The sequence below is a fragment of the Podarcis filfolensis genome (genome assembly GCF_964270895.1).
Source record: "Podarcis filfolensis genome assembly, chromosome: 3".
NCBI classification, from domain to species: Eukaryota; Metazoa; Chordata; class Lepidosauria; order Squamata; family Lacertidae; genus Podarcis; species Podarcis filfolensis.
Genome location: NC_139606.1, coordinates 8,884,949 through 8,905,039, shown reverse-complemented (window position 1 = coordinate 8,905,039; position 20,091 = coordinate 8,884,949). Strand labels below are relative to the sequence as shown.

Below are 20,091 nucleotides of genomic sequence, written 5' to 3'. Positions count from 1 at the left end.
TCTAAGTGTTGTGTATTGAGTCAAAGGATTTTATATCTATATTATTATTATTGTCTGTATTTGCATTAGGGTAAAGTAACTGCCTTTTGGTTTCAGAGGGTACAGCTACTATTGGTTCATTTAAGCTGCTGTATTTGGATCCTCTGTCTTATTGGTTTCCTCCAAAAGGCAGGACTGTGATTGCCTGATATTGTTCCCTCCAAAATGTATCCTTTCTAGCTAGTTCCCTGTTCCTATAAATGTAGCTCTCCCCTCCTCAGTTCTCAGTCTTGTTTGCTTTAATAAAGAAGTGTTGCTACAGAACTGTCTCCAGCATATTATGTCAAGAGAGCTGAAATCACAAACCCCATGTCACAACACTAAGGCCCGGGGGCCAGATCTGGTCCAATGGCCTTCTCAATGTGGCCCATAGACGGTCCAGGAATCAGCGTGTTTTTACAGGAGTAGAATGTGTTGTTTTATTTAAAGTGCATCTCTGGGTTATATGTGGGGCCTGCCTGGTGTTTTTACATGAGTTGAATGTGTGCTTTTATTTAAAATGCATCTCTGAGTTATTTGTGGGGCATAGGAATTTGTTCATTTTTTTTCCAAAATATAGTCCGGCCCCCCACATGGTCTGAGGGACCACAGCTGAAAAAGGTTGCTGACCCCTGCACTAAACTCTTAAATTTCAGGGTCCATTGGGCAGAAAGATTCCTGCATTGCAGGGGATTGGACTAGATGACCCTTGTTGTCCCTTCCAACTCTACAATTCTCTTTCTCTGATTTTCCCAAGCCTTATTTAAACAACCTATGGCCTTTTAATCTGCGTGGTGGTGGGTTATTTTGTTTGTTATTATGATGTGCATTTTTGTGCTTTTATATTGTAAACCGCCTTGTAATCATCAGACGAAGTGTGGTCTAGAATTGAAATTATACATTCTTTCACCTTTGGTGGACGTGCCCAAAGATTAAGGCTTTCTGGGAGACGATATATAATGAAATGAAAAAGGTATTTAAATATACCTTCCTGAAGAAACCAGAGGCCTTTCTCCTGGGCATGGTCGGCCAATTGGTGCCAAAGAAGGATAGAACTTTCTTTATGTATGCCACAACAGCAGCAAGAATACTTATTGCAAAGTATTGGAAGACACAAGAGCTACCCACCCTGGAAGAGTGGCAGATGAAGGTGACGGATTATATGGAATTGGCGGGAAAGGACTGGCAGAATCCGAGACCTGGGAGAAGAGTTGGTGGAAGACTAGAAGAAATTTAAAGACTATCTTCAGAAATACTGTAAAATTAATGAATGTTAAAATGATGTTGGATTGAAAATAAGTGGCATTAGCAACAAAGTTAATAAGAATATGCAAAAATGAATTGATAATGGATGAAAATATAGTTATAATATTTTAAGATATAGAGTTAAGATAAACGAAAGAGGGTAAGGATTTGCTGATTTGATTATTTAAATGGGAATACAAAAATGGGAGGTGTGAGGAGGCCAAGGAAATAAGTTAATGAGTTCAAAGTTATAAAAAACGGATTTGTTTTTAATTATTTTTTAGCTATTTGTCTTTTGTATTTTGTATTTTTATTCCTCTTTTTTCTTTTTCATGTATTTTTCTATGTTCTCTTTTTTGTATCTTTTTCTTTTTATATGACCTTTTTTCATTTTGTAAACTTATGTTTTTGTAAAACTTCAATAAATATATTTAAAAAAAAATAGAATTGAAATTATTAATACAATAATTTAATTAATAATAATTAAACAACGACAATATCCTTTCAGATTCCTGTTTAAAGCTGCAATCCTGGGGAAGACTGCAAACAGCAAGTCTTCAGTTCCGCTTAAGCACATATAAAGGTCGGGTTAAAGGACACCCTCTTGATAATTTAAGGAAATGTAACATTAGAACCAGCCAAAGTGTCACAAAGCCCTATTCTGAATTCGAATGAACCGAGAAACCTGAACTACGAATACAATTACTAGAGACAAAAGGCAACAGCCGAAAAACGTCATCAGACCCACGTGATCCCTTACCCTTTCAAGAACGAGGAAGCGAGAGTGCGGGAAAAGGGGGGGGGGAAACCTTTTATCATCTCGCGATAGGCGCGGAGGGGGGCGGAGCAGTTTAAAGTGCGTAGCTTCTCGCGCTGGGGGAGCGCATGCGCACAACAGTTCTCCGCTGACCGGACGGCGCATGCGCTAGGCGGATTAGCGGTCTAATACAAGCGTTGTGGGGGCGACGCTTACGCAGCTTCGTTTGTGGAGGGTCTTTTTTTATTTTCTGAAGGAGGGGGGGTTCCTTTGCCTCACATTACGTTCGTGGTGACGACCGCAAATGCGTGAGAGGCTCGCTTTCTTTCTGAGGTAGGAGAGGGGTGAGCGGCCTGTGCCTATTCCTGTCAGGCCGAGAAAGTGGTGGGGTTTTTTTCACCGTTCCAGCTGAACCGTTGAAAAGACGGACGGAGGGTGGGGGAAAGGGCGCGTTATACTATAACCTGAGGAGAATAATCCGCGCGTGTTGGGGCCGGGCTGGGGAGGCCATGGCGCCGAGGCCTGAGGAGTGGTCGTGCGCATGCGCGGGCGCGAGACAAGCCATGGGGCCTAGTCGGAGACGGGCGTGTTGCGCATGCGCGGGTCTTGGGCGAAAATGCCTTTTTATCCGTTGGTTTCCGCCTTTTTGTTCTCTCGCTATGGATAGTTCTCGTATCTCTTTCTAATCTAGTTATTTCGCAGCTCGTAAAAATGGTGTCTTCGGCTTAGTTGCTGCTGCTGAGAACTGGTTAAAGGTAAAGGTCGCCCATAGTGTTTCTTTTTCTGGGTCCCCTTACCAACGCCATCCACAAAGGACCCGGATATTTTGTTGTTTTTTACCAAAAAAAATTATTGGTTTTCACAACATTATAAACAGACACATAAGACAAACAAACATCAATCATAGCCTTATTGAAAATTATACTTATTAACATTGTTAAGTGACTTCCTCGCTTCCCCTTGGTTGAATTTCATTGCATATCCTTTTAACGGTTTTCCAAATCACTGTTCTTATAAAATTTAACTTAAACATTAACATCCTTAGATCTTCACATTATGAAATTAAACATATTAATTCATCCCTTAACATAAATAAAATCCTAAGCCAATTAAGTATCTGCAAGCTGTTTTCAGTTAATTTAACTTAACATATTTAAGTAATCATTAAAGGATCCGGATATTATTTTGAAGTTGCTGCTTTCAGCTATAGTAACACCTGAGGTATATTTGAATAATTGTAAGCTGTCACCATTGATTCTTTGTCACACAGTGCGCTTGGTAAACTGGGTTTTTATCAAGCAAACTTAACTCGGCTCACAAAGGAGCCAATGTTTACTGAGTCACTGCCTTCCAATGTAGCCTAGTATACATTTTACAATAGTCCTAGTAAAATGCATTGTAGTCGACATTGAGATAGCCAAGTTATTTCTGCACCGAAACACTGAAGACTGCAGGTGGGAGCTTACAAGGTGAAATAATGCATCCCACTACCATTTTTTTAAAAAAAATATTGTATACATCCTACTTTGTGACATGCTAGCTTCCCAAGCTAGAACCTTTCTTCTCATTCTAGTTTCTTCCTGTGCCCAGAAAAGCAGCATATGTTTGGTCACACATTCACCATCTGGTTGAGAATTAATCTTGGTCAGTAATATTTGCAGCCCTCCTCCAGATTTTAAAGATCTATAAATGGTATTACATTTGCATGCTCAACATGTCCCGTTAGAACTGTTAAAATCAAAATGGCAACAATTCATACATGCAAATTATTATGTTGTGGTCAGAATCTTCATGAAAAACATGCTTATGTAAAGCTGCTTGGCTATTTTGAGTTGATCAATTACTCTCCTAGCAATCTGTAATATCTCTTTGGACTGCAACCAGAGATGAGTGACTTTTTGGATTTTTTTTTCCTCTTGCCCATACTTGATAAGAGGTCTGAGTTACATATAGTAAACTAAAACGTCTATTAATCTTGTTAAATTTACATTCTGTATAAATATTTGAAAGCCCCAGTAATGATAATTAAGATATAACAATATAAAAGTGTTCACTTGTCATACATTTATATATATTTTTAAATGCAGCACTGAAAATTAACATTCCAAATCCTGAAGAGCTGTGAGCATAAATATAGATTTGGCCTGAAAAGTTCTACATCTTTGTTTTGGAGTTGACTGGTATTGTATCCATTACAGTTACCAAATTTGACTTCTAGAGTGTGTTCTCATTGTGTTAAATTTTATGAAAAATTTCCAACGGTGCTATTTTCCACCCATCATCTTTGGTTGCAGTGTTGAATTGGTTAAATATTAATCAGCTAAAAAAAGTTCCCTGGTTAAATCAGGCAACATATTAACCATTTTAATAGACATGTTTCTAAAAATTGATCCTTAGCGTTGTCTTTGCCGTTTGCATTCTCCCTTTGCCGTTTGCATTCTTCCTTTTCTCACACAGGAGGAATGGCTTTTCTAAGTTGATGCTCTTGAAGATGTAGCATCTAAAAATAAAATGTGTTTCATTCTTAGAAATTAAATATAACAGTTCAATCTCCTAGATCAAACTTTGTTTCCAGCTTGTAGGCCTACTTATAATGTGATATGAATATGTTGGGATGGGAGGAAAGATCTAATGTGGTATCATCTCTTATCAAATGTTGATTTCAATAATATTTTAAATGTTCTTAAATAAATTTGGTGTTTTATACTTTTGCAAACTTCTCTTAAAAGGTTTTCATATAATCAAGTGATATAACATTTTTTTTAAATAATCATCTACTCTATTCCACCTTTCTCCCTAGTGATAGCTGCATGCCTGGTAAATCCCATTGAATGGAAAAGCCAGTTTGAGTGCCAATCTGGGGAAAAGCACAATATAAATAATAAAATAATAGTACCTCTGAATAAATATGCCTTGGTTTATGGTGTGTGTATCTTAAGTATATGCTTACTGTCTCCAGCACTCTTGGTTCATGGGTTCATTTCCATCTAAATTGCAGGTTTTTCTTGTGCCAATACAAAATGCAGTAAGTATGTCACTAAAAACTCCATACCAAAAGATAACAAAGAAAAGTAATGCTATTAATATTGGCCTTGATTTGTTTGAATTTTACTTGTTGGGGTTCTGTTTGGAATTCATCTAACTCCAGTTTTAAAATAGTCACATTGCTTGACAATTTGCTTCCAGGTTCAATTCAAGGTGCTCACGTTTGTGCTTAAAGCCCTAAATAATTTAGACCCCAAATATCTGACTGTGTCCATCCCTCTCTTAACACATCAAATGGCCTTCTTGGGAGTTCTGCTGCCCAGGTCTGGGGTGCATAGCAGTCTAAGAGAGGGCATTCTCTGTTGGAGCCCCTAAACTGTGGAATTCCCTCCTCACAGAAGTGTGGGCAGCTTCATTATGTAGTTTTTATTGCATGCCGAGTACACGCTGCTCCCCTGGCCTTTTATACCTGGATGTTACTATAGTATCACTTTGACGAAATAAAACTCTGATGCTCCTCCTACCTCTTAATTATTTTTTTAAGGAAAGCAGTGGCAGTACAGTGTATATCAAGGCCACTTGCAGCTGTGAGGCAAACCTCACACTGGTGCTAATTGAAGGTCAAAAAGTGCCCGTTACTTATTTAAATATTTCTCAACTAAACTTTCAGAGGACGTATAACAAAACAATGTGCAGCATAAAAATAGAATACCACAATGGTATAGGTGATTTGACAATATTTTTTCCAAGCATAGTAATTCTATTTCAGCAAAGCATTCTCTGAATTCTGGATCTGAAATTTCAATAGACGGTCTAAAAAGTATTTTTCCAACTCAGTAATACCTATTTGGCGCCAGTTTGAGGTTTGTCTTGCAGTTACGTTGAGGTTTTTTTTTGCCACTTTCAGTGTTTGTTTTCTTGTGCAGATTCTTGTAACCATGATTCTGCAGTACTAAAGTTTTTTTTTCCTCAACAAGGCTTGGCTTTCCTTCAGAATGTCCAACTTTTCCTTTGTTTTTGTGGGGAGAGGCCATTTTTCTGAATTTTTTAGATTTCATATTTTCACATCTGTGTTTTTTGGTTATCAAGGGTGCTGGGTTTGAGACATCATTTGGTTACCCATACTCTACAGGTTTGAATAAACCAAATTACATATTAGGACTTGGGTCAAAGAAGTGGGAGGATCAAGATTACATTTGGGGGTTACAGAGAGCAAGGGAGCATATTGCACTGGCTTGGAAACAAGCATTTTGATTAGGGGTGGAGAGTTTGAGGGCATACCAGTGAATTATTGGATCATTTTCTTAGGAAATCTGTTTATTTTCCTCATCAGGAGGCTGCACTACTTTATCTCTTTTTTCATTGAGCCAAATGAATACCAAGAATTCTTGAGGATACACTGAATGTTACTGTATATCCTGAAACCCTGAGAGGAATATGCCTGCTCAGGGATACTACAAGCAAACCATTCTTTCTCCCCTCTACTCCCAACCCGTTTTGTGTTTTTGTTTTCCAGCTGGCACTCAAAACATCTTGTGCCTTGTGGAGGTCCCAATTGAGTTAGAAGGGGAGGGGTGCCCCCTCTTAGGTCTCTTAACTTTTCAGTAGCCTTTCTGCATATGTTGCAGTTCATCAGAGCATTGTGATTTCTCCCTCTTGTTTCACAGTGACCGTATTCTGGCTCCACTTTTGCTAAGACTCATCACTACCTTAGTTTTCTGTTAAAGGGACTGAGGTATCTGTGAAGCAAATCAAGTCTTTAATTTAACCACAAATAGAATCCATTGCTTTCTAGCCTTGTGTAATTCTTGGTAAATATATACATGGGCTTAATGTAGAAATGGACACACACTAGACTGCACTATCTCTACACACTTATTTTACTGTAGCTAATTTTTTTAATAGTTTGTATTTAGACTATCCCTAGGGTTCCAGCCTAAAAGCCAAGAATTGCTCTGCACAAGGCTTTCTTAGTTCTGTTTAATAGATATTCTGAATATTAACCATTATTGACTACTTCATTATGGAACTTGCTCCTGCAGGAAGTGAACTTTACTACCTCAATTGTTTTTAAATAGATGCTAAAGAGCTGGTTGTTTGCATCTAATTTTAACTGATTATGGTTGGCCTGGGCTTTTAAGCATAATTTAATTGCTGGTTTTATTTATATTTACTATTTTACTGCTGGTTTTTATTGGATTCTTTTTAAAGTTAATCTGAACCACCTTTGAAAGGGCTGTGCCAAAGATGAAGAAAGAACTGAATGTTCTTGATTATGTTTAACTTACAAACATTCACATAAAATTATTTGCAACTCACAGATGGTTATGGTTAAAAAATATGGCTGTAACTTCAGGTGTTTGCATGTGAAATGCAGAGTTTCTTTTTCACACATACATATCACATATAGAAGATACAACCTCAACTGATAATTCCCATTTTAAAATGGGCACAGTTCAAAATAGGCTCCTATGGTACACATGATTTGATAAAATATGTAAGGTTGACAAAATTAAGTTAGTCTGTATTCTGAAGAGCATTTCCTCTCTTTTTTCTTCTCTTTTTGCATAAGACATAAAATGATGCCATATAGAATGTATCTTTGTCTCTCATACTCCATTGAGATGTAAATTTTCCTGTAATTAAATGCTCTCATATTCTGTACACTTTGCTCTTATGAAGTTGTCACTTTCCAGTTTCCAGCCAGTTCTATTCTAGCAGCTACTAGCAATGGCCCACTTATGTGATGCATCTCTTTTTCAGGTTCTTAAAAACTATCTAGTGATGTTATTCCAAGATCCTTTGCTAGATGATGGCAATGGTGCATTTTATGTTCTCAAAACATATTTTTAGAGATCTCTCTTAATAGAGGGACTGAATCACCACATGAAGATCTTGTTTCTCTGCATCCCTTGAAGCATCTGCTTCTGAACCTTAAATGGCGTGAGGTTCCATCATGACACTTGACTAAAAGAGTACCTAAATACTGACAGTGACTACTTTCATTCAACGTGGGAGAGAATTTGGCCTCCTATTTGTGTTTGCCTCTTTCTCTGCCTGAATTCACATCCCAGCATGCTCTGAGCCATGTAGATTCATCACAATTCTAATTACTTGTTTTTGACAGACTCCCCAATAAAAAATTGCATCTCTTGTAAGACAAGTATTTTTTTGCAGTTTACCCTGTAGTGCTTCCCCTTAACAGCAGCTGTATTCAAATTCGTTGGGGATTCAAGTACTACTACTACCTCAAGATTTCTGTTCGTATGAGATGGTGAAACTGCGTCGTAGAAGTTGAATCAGATTCTAAGCTTGAAAAAGTAGAGAAAACCACATGCTGGCATAAGCTTAGCAGCTCCTTTCTCGAGGGAGTGTGTTGGGTTTGACAGAGGCCCATCTAGTCCATCATTCTGTTATCACAGGGGCTAACCAGGTGCCTGTGGGAAGCCCATAACCAGGACATGAGTGCAATTGTCCTCTCCCATTTTGATCTCTAGCACCTGGTATTTAGAGAGATTGCTCTGATACTGAAGTACGTAAGCCAGTATGACTAGTAGCCATTGATAGCCTTATCATTCCTTCCTGTTTTTAGGATACTAAAAGAAATACCTGTAAGACTGCTAAAGATATCTTCCTAATTTCTTTCTAGTTCATATTCCTTAATCATGTGTTTCAAAATACAGTTAGGCTGTATTCCAACTCTTCTTACCTGGGAGCAAGCCCCACTGAATTCAGTAAAACTTCTGAGACGATATGGTTAGGATTGCACTGTTAGCTGAACCACAGAGAAGTAATAATGGCCCTATTTCTATGGGGGTATTGTCGCTATTCCCTCTTCCCCAACTCAGTTTCTGTCAATGCACTACCTCTTTTTAGTGTTCTGTTTTTAAGGCTTGTTTCTCTCATATCTTCTTTTTCTTTGTAGGTTAACATCGCTTTCATAATAAGCCTGAGCAGTCGCTCCTTGTGTGGAAACCAGGCTGTGCAGTGAAACCACCTGCTGTCCAGCCCAGCTCTGTCAGGAGGTACTCTTCAGATGCTCCTGGGTCTGATACTGTCCAAAACCTTCAGCAGCTAACTCAAATCAGAGGTGTAGAGTTCTGAATTTTGTAAGGAACATAACCAGCCTTGCAAATAAGTCTGCCCATTTATATGTGGACTTGAAATACTTCTCAGAATCCGTATAATGTTCTTATTTTAGGCCTTTAAGGAACTGTTCTGGGGTTGCAAAAGTAAAAATCAAAGAAAAACACAATTGGCGGTGTTTCTACCTTGAAGTAATTTCAGAGAGGTAGTCATCCACACTACAGAAAGAGGAACACACAGAAAATCCAGCCTGCTGAAACACCTGAAAAAGTGCTTATTGGCTCAGACTTGCACTGTTTTAAAATAAGTTTGTTTATTTCGTGTCTTTGAATCTAAAGGTTGACATCCCTTTCCTTTATGACTGAACTTGAATATCAGGCTTCTATGGTTACTCTCGCCTTTCTTCCAAAAAAGAGCCTGTTTACATTGTATCAAAAAGAGCTTTTGGTAGTAGGGCTTTGCAGGTCCCCTGCACCCTCCAGGGCTTAATGCAAGTCAGGCCTTGTAGTGCAGTGTCCCAGCATCTTGTTTCTAATTGAAGGTTCTGTCTGAATAAATCTTGCAGTACCAGGGCACCTATGTATCTGCAGAGCCTTCCTACGTCACTGTAGATGACCCATGCACAACTACAAAGATGAAATGTGTGGATTTTAAAAAAATCATGATTTAAGCCCCTTTCTTTGATTCTAGCCAGTTTGTTAACTACAGACAGCTCTATACATTAATAGGGTTGTAGTCAACTAATATATACTCAGAGTAAATGACCCAATGAGATTAATGGCCATGACTAACTTGGGTTCATAAATTTCAATAGTTCTACTCTGAGTAGAGGTTAGTTGCCTACAACCCATAGTTATTTACTAACCTTTGCTGATGACTTAAGTCTCAGATCAAGCAGGATTCTGGGAAGTTAGGTGGTGAGCTATTAAATTACAAATATTCCAACTGACCTCTGTCATCGCAGGTAACGGAATCCGAAAGACAAGCAGTTGCTTTGCTTCTGCAAGGGAAGGGGCTGGCTATATAATCCACATGTGTACAGAACGCTAACTGGGCTTGGTAGCGATCTTTATAATTCATCTACTGTGGCTGGCACCTACTAGTCTGGGAGTGAGTCACTTGCTCAATAGACTAGTGGTTGTTTACAACCCTGAAAAACTTTTTCTTGTGATCAACGAAAGTTCTTGTTCAAACTGTGTGTGATGCTGTTGTTGAGCATGAGATTGCCAGCACCTCATGCACACTTGTTAGAATACCATTTTGCTCAGAAATTCTTTCTGTTTTGCCACTGGTATGGATGGTATTCTTTTCACTTGACATTTGCTCTCTCTTCTACTTCTGTTGACATCTGCTCTGCACTTGCAATATCTGGACCATCCTTCTAGTTCTACACATGCATCAATGCTTTTCAATTGTTCCCCACCCACATGGTACTCAATTTGACAAAATGTATCTGGACGTTACAGTGAAAATTCTTGTTACTATACTAGTGACACAACTGGTAATCAGTTAATGATAAGTAACCATTTACATCACAGTGCTTGAGAGCTGTGTGTTAAAATAGCCCCTGTGCTATCTCTTCGCAGGTGATAACAGTGTGCATGTAATACAGGTTTTCAGGCAATATAAATATCCATCTATATGGTTTAGCGTCTTAACACTATCAAAGTTAATCAGATCTTTAATAAAACATTTTCACTTATAACTGAAACATAATAGGTAATTCTAAGAAAATGAACGTTTCATTAAAACTTGCCTGAAGGTTTTGTCATCTTTCCCTGCTAATTGGAGAACTGACCATGGAAAACATTCATTAGTCTTCTGCCCATCCGTAAACTATTCCTCTGTAGGTAGAATACTGAGTATTATAAGACTGCAGTTAGTGGGATTTTCGGAAGTGCCTGAGTAACTTGAGGCCTCAGTTTTCTGTGGAAGTTTATAAAACTTTCACTCTTGGTACTTTAGAAAAATCTTCTCTTCTTTTAAGATGACTTTGTAGAGAGAGAAGTGGGCTTCTTAATGTTCACTGTTGGCATAGGAAGACCTAGATAAGCACTGCAAGAATAAAAAAGGGCTTGTTAAAAGAACAGTCATGTCATGGGAAACTTACTACCACCTGTGGCTATAGCTTACAGTCAAGTCTCATCTGAAAGATAACAGTTGAACAACTTGCTTGATTGGAATAGTGCCATAGCATTTCTCTTCTTTAAACAAAATTGTAGTTTCCCAATTCAAGTATTAATGAGGTCTGGTCTTGGTTGGCTTGAAATCTTAGCGCAGACTAATCTGCCATGTTCACAATGTAATGTTAAAAATATGCAGGTACAGTTCATATGTGGTACTAACAACATATAAACTATTACTTGAATGAGAGGTCTTGTGTGCTTCTACCAAACTTTAAACCTGTTTTCCTTCACAAATCTTATAGTACTAATTCAGTTCTACTGAGTGTAAATTATTTGGTCTCATTTAGTAACTCTTTCGTTAGACACATGTCCAGATATCAGCCACTCCTAAGTTCCTGCTATCATTTCCTCTATAGGCTTAATGTTCAACAATTTGAGTTACATTTCTTGGTTCCATGACTGGTGTATTGTCTTTTTCCTGGAATCCAGAGCAGTAACATAAGATGTATGCACCCTGCTATTCAATAGGGGGCTTGAAAACAGACGGTTCTGTACAACCAGTGCTTGAGAACAATTTCTCATCAAAACAAAAGTGCACATTGATTGGCAACAATTGGTGATTATCTGGGGGGAAAGCTAGATTTTCACCTGAGGGCTATGTATAATAGGGTTCTGGGTTGCATCTTCAGTCTGTTGACGTTACATAATAAAAGCCATGTAAGATCTTAAATTGGTTTTAGATCAACATGATGCATACATTTTAAAACTGCATCTTCATAAAGGGATTTATGACTAAAACTGCTTGTTTTTCTACAGACTTGTCTGGTGTTCTCAGCTTGAAGAAGATCTACAGTCATTATTGATCCCTTTTCTTGGCGTTACCTTTTTGAAGTGAAGTTTACCTAGCTTTCTAGTGTGAGCTTTCTTTTCAGACATCTCTAACGTTTGATCCATAATAGACAATCTATAGTTCAGCAATGTCCAAGTCGTTCCACCAGTCATCTCTAAGTAGGGATTCCCAAGGTCATGGACGTGACCTGTCTGCAGGAATAGGCCTTCTTGCTGCTGCTACTCAGTCTTTAAGTGTGCCAGCATCTCTTGGAAGGATGAACCAGGGTACTGCACGCCTTGCTAGCTTAATGAATCTTGGAATGAGTTCTCCATTGAATCAACAAGGATCTCATAGTGCACTGTCTTCTGCTAGTGCATCTTCCCATGCCTTACAGTCCATATTTAACATTGGAAGTAGAGGCCCACTCTCTCTGTCTTCTCAGCACCGCGGAGATGCCGAGCAGGCCACTAACATTCTGGCCAGCTTTGGTCTGTCTGCTAGAGACTTAGATGAACTGAGTCGTTACCCTGAGGACAAGATCACTCCTGAAAACTTGCCTCAAATACTTCTGCAACTTAAAAGGAGGAGAGCTGAAGAAGGCCCTTCACTGAGTTATGGTAGAGATGGCAGATCAGCTGCACGGGATCCACCATACAGAGTTCCTAGGGATGATTGGGAAGAGAAAAGGCATTTTAGAAGAGATAGCTTTGATGATCGTGGTTCTAGTCTCAACCGAGTGGTTGACTATGATCATGGAAGTCGTTCTCAAGAGTCTGTTTATGACAGAATGGATTATGAAGATGACAGATTAAGAGATGGAGAAAGGTATAGGGATGACTCTTATTATGGTGAAACCTCGCATAAGTATCGTAAATTTGACAGTGAGTATGAGAGGATGGGTCGCGGCCCTGAGAGATCTCTCTTTGAGAAAAAGAGAGGTGCTCCTCCAGATAGCAATGTTGAAGACTTCCATGGACTCTTACCGAAGGGCTATCCCCATCTGTGCTCTATCTGTGATTTGCCTGTTCATTCCAATAAGGTGAGTTAAGCATCAGATGCTTATTTTTCTTTACTTTGTAGTCCCTGTTGCTTGTTTCTTTGCCTCAGTTTCTATGTTCTGATGACTCACACAAAGGACTCAAAAGAGTTTGATACATGGTTTATTTTCAGGGCGTCATTAGCAAACACATTAAACCAGGGCTTTACATTAATATTTGTTTCACCCATATGGCTTAACTGCAGGGCAGTTATCATCTAGTCTATTTTATATTTTGCATCTGCATAGTCTCTTAACTTAATTTGGTGCAGAGGTTTTTCGTTTTGGTTTGCAGTTATTCAAGAGGCTAGATTCAGCATTCCTTCCCATCTGTCTTGATTGCTGATTGATTTGTAGTTAAGATATGTCCTTGCACAACTCTGCTTTTCCCCCTCTTGTCCATGGCCAGCCAGAAAGCTTAATGTAGAGTCCTTGAAAAGAATTATAGGATTGCAGCTCACATTTTTAAATGAGTTCATTCTTTTTAAAAGTCACTTTAAAAACTGTTTTCATACTGTGTCTGAGACTTCTCATTTTTTCCTCCCCTTTCACAACCTTCTTAAACACTTCAGAGTCACTTTTTATTATTACATATTGCATCTATCCCTTTTTAAAATCTCAGAAACATCAGTCTGCTGCTGTGCTATATCATGCTCTTGTTGGCATTCTCTACTTATAAGATTAGTTCCTTATTAAAATTTTGATCCAACTTCATTCTTCGTAATTAGGTTCTTGAACAAAATAGCAAGTGTCCTAGTGTAGCTGAATTCAGATTTTCTGTTTTACAAACTAGTCATCTATTTGTCAATTGGATACTGTCCTTGCTTTTATTTTTTAAAGCATGATGCGTAGAATTCCAGGTAAGCATGCACATTGTGTTCTTAAGTTGGTTTCATTGGGTTGTCACTAATTTTATTCTCAGAAAATACCTTTATGAAACAAATCTGTTTTAGCAAGAGTGAAAAAATGAAATGTATTTTCTCATCTTATTTACTGTTTGATTATCTACATATCAAAATTCACATTTTTTTTCTTACCAACAATACCTAATTTGAAGTCTTTATGGGTTACACTGAGGTGAATCTCAGATCTACAGAAGTTTAAAGGATGCAGTTATTTAAAACCCTAGGAACAGAAAATATCTTAAAATGGCATTTTTGTGATGTTCCATTGTGCACTTAAACCTACTCTTCTGGACAAAAGCTCTTTTCCTCAAAACTTCTATTTCTCTTCAGCATATTAAAGTCTATAATTTCATTACAGTGTATATTCACTGATTGATTCAAAGGTTATACATTCTGAACTCTTCATGCAGAATTCAGCTAATTGTTAAAGGTTTAAAGCAGTTAAAGCTTTTATAGGACTGATTAAAAAACAAAAACCTTAATGGAAAGATGTTGCTAAAAGTTGAGGAGACAGAAATCAATATGCAGTACAATTTGTTCTCAACTGAAGAAAACTTACGTTATAAAATTTGTATCTCATTGAAAGACAAAATGCATGTTAAAACACCTTTGTATTGTTAAAATTAAGAGATACATTGGCAATTTTGTTCCTTTGTGCAAGCAGTTCTGCTGAGGAGAGGGACACATTTTAAGGGGGAAATCTTCTAACATAGGTTATGTTAGACCTGCTATATACCTGTGGGTATAGGGCAGTATACAAATTTAATTTGTTGTTGTTGTCTCTTTTCTGGAAGTTTAAAGTTAACTTTGTAAATGGAAGCACTTATGCAATCAGCATGTGAAATTATGGGAAATTTCCTAATACATGTATGCCATGAATCAGGTTTTTTAAGTACTGTATTTGTCATCTTAAAAAAAAACCCACTGACAATACAGTAAATTCATTTGAGACTGATCTAGCTAAAAACACATAGCCAAGCTTCCAGGCGTGCCTTCCATGGGGCCAGATTACATATGATAGCTGGAGGAGGGGAATTAATTATCCTCCCACCCAGCACCTTATTTGCTGAAGTGCCATCTTGTCATTGTGGACAGTTTTCATCAGGGCTCCCCTTCTCCATTCATCAGATAAGCATGCACACCCACACACCCCTTTATGTCTGGGGTGTGTGTGTGTGTTTGTTTTAAAGTGAAAGATCCAGTCGTCTGTCTATTGGGTGATATCCAGTGTTAGTCATACTCAGAGTAGACTTACTGAAATCGTTGGGCTCTGGGCCATTGATTTCAAAGTATGATTTAGATGGATGTCACCAGTCATGTCTAGTTGCACACTTCAGCAGACAACTTCTTGTTTACACTTGTTCTGACTAGAAGGAACATCTTGCTGTAATTTCAGATGTTAGCCACACACACACAAGCTCTAGTGTTTCAGGCTTGGGATTTAAATCTTTGAGTTTCTAAGTCCTGAACAGTGCAGTATTGAAACAAATTTTATTTGAAGAAAGCTTTTTATTAGGCATTCTGTGGTTTTATTGTGTGTTTTTATGCTGTGAACCACCCTGTGATCTTTGGATGACGATGGTATACAAAATTAATAATAATAATAATTTAGTAAGCAGGATTTGGGAATCTGGAATGAATAGGTTTTGACACTCAACAGTTTGGTTTGTCTGGAAAAAATTCTATGTAGAGTTTGGGGTATTTAAATTAGAGCAAGAAAAGCTTCAACTGTTTCAAACAGATGAACTACCGTATTTTTTGCTCTATAAGACTCACTTTTTCCCTCCTAAAAAGTAAGGGGAAATGTGTGTGCATCTTATGAAGCGAATGCAGGCTGCTCAGCTATCCCAGAAGCCAGAACAGCAAGAGGGATTGCTGCTTTCACTGCGCAGCAATCCCTCTTGCTGTTCTGGCTTCTGAGATTCAGAATTTTTTTTTTCTTGTTTTCCTCCTCCAAAAACTAGGTGTGTCTTGTGGTCTGGTGCGTCTTATAGAGTGAAAAATACGGTACTTATGCATTAGTGGGAAAAGGCTGTGGCTGTTGAAGAATGTTTTATCTTTTTTGGGGGGAGGGAGAGGTGGGAAGTAACAGTTAATTATTCCTTACCTCTGTTAATCAAATATTGCTGCTAATATAATCTGTAGTGGAGTTAGTCAGGAGTGCTTTATCAAATTGAAGAAAGAACCAGGAAAACTCCCATTTACTCAGGACCCTCTGCTTGGTAATCAGACACAAATGTCTGGTGGTCTGCTGAATGCTGGCATTGATGCAGCTGGGCGGGGTATCCTGTTTTATATGGGAACCAAGTGTTGACGTCCTTTCGCCTTAAATTGTGTGTGAAATTATAAGATGTAGTAGGCCTTCTGTATTTTAAAGTTTATATATTAAATGCCTTATGATTGCAAAAAAGCATTGAATATGAGAAATTGTACCCATGAATCTGTAGCACATTGCTTTTCATGAATCTGCCATAGATTGCAAATGTCCTAAAAAAACAAAGCCTATGGTTTGCAGGGGCCGGTATTGTACTTTATGCCACTTCTCAAGTTGGTGACCCCTGCCACAGACCTATCTAGATAGTTACCATATTTACTCAAATGTAATACTCATATTTTTTTGGCCAATTAAATCGCGAAAATTAGGAGGGTGTGCATTAGATTTGATGCCACATTTACATTTGCCAGCAAATACTTTTCTGGTTTCAAGGTTTTTGAAAATTTAGGTGCAAATTACATTCAGTGGTGCGTTGCATTCGCATAAATACGGTAATATCATTCCTGGTCACTTACCTATAGCTAACTGTGTTAGTCTTTAATGTTAAACGGGGATTAAAAGCTAGTTAAGGAACTGGTTAATGTTAAAGCATGATTAGTAGATGTGATTCTTTCTCCTTTTCATTACAAGCTGGTCTTCTGAATGATGCAACACAAAATAAGGCATGCTATCTTACTAGCAGAGTCTTGAAAATAATGAAAGGAATGTGCCCTCTTGCTGCATCTCTATTCCTTCTTCTCCTAAAAGTATTGTTCTGTGCAGCAGCCACAGTATTCAGTTGTTCCTCCCCAGCCTGGAAATGCAGCATACTGCATAGTAGGGATGCTGGTCGCACTGTGGTCTAAACAACAGGGCCCTAGGGCTTGCTGATCAGAAGGTCAGCAATTCGAATCCCCACTATGGGATGAGCCTGTTGTTCGGTCCCAGCTCCTGCCCACCTAGCAGTTTGAAAGCACATCAAGTTCAAGTAGATAAATAGGTACCACTCCGGCGGGAAGGTAAATGGCGTTTCCGTGCGCTGTTCTGGATCGCCAGAAGCGGCTTAGTCATGCTGGCCACGTGACCCAGAAGCTGTCTGGACAAACGCCGGCTCCCTCGGCCTGTGGAGTGAGATGAGCTCACAACCCCAAAGTCATTTGTGACTGGACCTAACGGTCAGGGGTACCTTTACCTTTATTTATCTTAGTGGAAATGTACCGTATTTTTTGCCCTATAGGGCGCACCGGCCCATAGGGCGCACCTAGTTTTTTTGGGGGGGGGATAAAGAAAAAAAATTTATCCCCCCAGCCCCCCGAGCTTCCCCCGACCCCAGCCCCCAGAACAGGCTGCTATCCGCAAGCTGCTCAGCGCGCCCCAGGCTTCGGGATGCAGGCTGCTATCCGCAAGCCTAGGGAGCGCCCCGGGCTTCAGGCAGTTATCCGCAAGCCTGGGGAGCCCGGCGGGAACTCCCGTGGGCTCCCAAGGCTTGCGGATAGCTTCCTGAAGCCTGGAGAGTGAGAGGGGTCGGTGCACACCGACCCCTCTCGCTCTCCAGGCTTCAGCGAAAGCCTGCATTCGCCCCATAGGACACACACACATTTCCCCTTCATTTTTGGAGGGGGAAAAGTGCGTCCTATAGGGCGAAAAATACGGTACTTTTGCAGAAGCATTTTACACCAGCAAAAGGCAGCCTTCTATTAGACTTGCATTGAAAACAAGTTTTAATAACTTCTAAATGTATCTTCAGGTACGCTGCATCAAAGTCTGTTAAGGATGTCCAGAATGTGGGTTCTTTGAATCTCCTGTTTTATATCCTGATAGCTCCTTTTTCAACTTTTTGTAATCATTAGAATGAAACGCTCCTATAAGCAGTAGGTTGCATCCAGTGGTGGCTTTGCACAAGTGGGGAAAAACTTCAGTTTACACACAATGAGTTTCACTCAGTATTTCCCATTCACCCTCTACAGCTCCCCTTGTCTCCTGAAAATCTCCTCTTGAAGAGTTGGGGACCCTCTGTAACAGTATCTGATACTATGCAGAGTTGTAGCACATACGATGTGAATTGGCTGCCTAACGTGCTTCCCACTGGCACAAAGCTACAATTGGATACAAACTAATCTGATGTTTGAATGTCAAAAAGAGGAACATAAAAGTTAGGCTCTTTTGTGCACTTACCTGGGCATAAGCACCACTGAACACTTGCTTCAGAGGATACATGGATAGGATTGCATAGTTAGATGGCTGATTTAACGCTCAGGTTTACACTTTTTCCAGAATACACTGGAGTTCTGATTGTCAATGTTTGGATGACACTTTTGGTACCCTTTTGATCATGATACAAGGCATTCGTTCACTTACACGTGAGAATTTGGTTGACTTGCAAATGATTCCGTAGGTGTTTGAAGTAAGTTTTAAAATAACTTTGTTGTCGATAATTTTGACTTTGTACTTTTGCTGCAGGAGTGGAACCAGCATATCAATGGAGCAACACACAGTCGACGTTGTCAACTTCTCCTGGAAATGTATGGATCTAAATGATTTTAAACGTCCCTTTTTCATTGTAATTGCAATGTATATTTGTTTCAGGAAACTTCAAAGTTACAATATACAAAATTTGAAACCAATTAGCTTATTCAAACTGTTCCAGCAACAAACGAGAATAGATCACATCTTCAAGCTGACACTTGGCGTACTATTTTAGATTTGTTTGAAACATTCCATGAAGCCATTTATCTTTTGTAGGATATTATACTGACATTTTTGGCAAAGCAATACAATAGCTGCATAAAAAGCCCCAACCTTCACATCTGACCGACATCTACATAATTAACTATTTGGGGGTGAGGTCCATATTAATATCACAAAGAAATGTGGATGATTGGTTATGGATTTGGGGCTCTTCACCAGACTTATAAACATTTTACAGGTGATAGCCAGCTATGGCAGCCTGCTTACACACCGGACTTCCCGTGTCTTTCCTTTTCCATGTGCCTCTGAAATGTGCTGTGGAGAGTTGAGGAACTGCAGATGGGAGACAAAGAGGTCATGTCCAAACTGCTGGTGCAAAATTGGATCTCGCTCCATATCTTGTTAAACCACTCTTCTTTAAAGCCATCTATATTAGCAACTATGAAAATATTCCATGGCAATCAGTTTTATAAATTAATGTTAATGAAACCTGCTGCAAATCGGTTGTAATTGCATGATCCAAAGTTTTAACATGTTGAGTATGTGGAAATAATTTCTCTCCATACCCTTAATATAATTCTCTCATGGATAATAGTTCATTTTATAAATCTCCCAAGTCTCCTCATCGGTTTTCACCAGACTAAAAGTGAATTTGAGTATTCTGTCATAAAATATCAGGGTGCATTGAGATGTGGCATTGATGTAAGCAAACTTACAATTCAGGTTCAAATGGTATACAGTATTCAGAATAGGTTACATTATTGCGATATCCACAGAACTCACTTTCAGGTATGTATGCAATGGATTCTGGAAGCTAAAGGTGGATTGTAGTGGCCATTTGGTTTCACATTAACTGATACGTTTCATCAGTTCAGATATATTTTAACAGTACCTTTCCAGTGACAGAAGCCTCTTTGAGCCAGTGGAGACTTCCACGAACGGAAGGGGGTGCAAGGTTCACAAATTCCTCCTTTCCAGTAGCCTCTTCCATCAGCAAAATTATTCCCAAGCACTCTGGAGCAAATTTGAGAGGCAAAAGAAGGAATAATTTGAAATTTTCTTATCTTTCTGTTCATGAAAGCTTCTATACAGGAACTTTTAATCAGCAAAGGGACACAATTGGGTATAATCTATCTGAAATAAGATAAAGTTAATAATG

The 20,091-nt window shown here is 38.9% G+C and overlaps 1 protein-coding gene across 3 annotated transcripts in view; it reads left to right on the top strand.

Annotated features, from left to right (window-relative positions):
- Positions 1 to 2,138: 2,138 nt before the first annotated feature.
- The window catches only part of MATR3 (matrin 3), a 30,540-nt gene continuing 12,587 nt past the window's right edge, over positions 2,139 to 20,091 (top strand). The window contains exons 1-4 of one of the 3 annotated variants that reach the window (XM_083606448.1): positions 2,145 to 2,353; positions 8,931 to 9,030; positions 12,034 to 13,088; positions 18,705 to 18,766. In XM_083606448.1, coding sequence (XP_083462574.1) covers positions 12,195 to 13,088; positions 18,705 to 18,766 — 956 coding nt within the window. In that variant the 5' untranslated portion in view covers positions 2,145 to 2,353; positions 8,931 to 9,030; positions 12,034 to 12,194. Of the gene's footprint in view, positions 2,354 to 8,930; positions 9,031 to 12,033; positions 13,089 to 18,704; positions 18,767 to 20,091 lie in introns of all 3 variants that reach the window. The other 2 variants (XM_083606447.1, XM_083606449.1) reach the window with 2 other exon arrangements.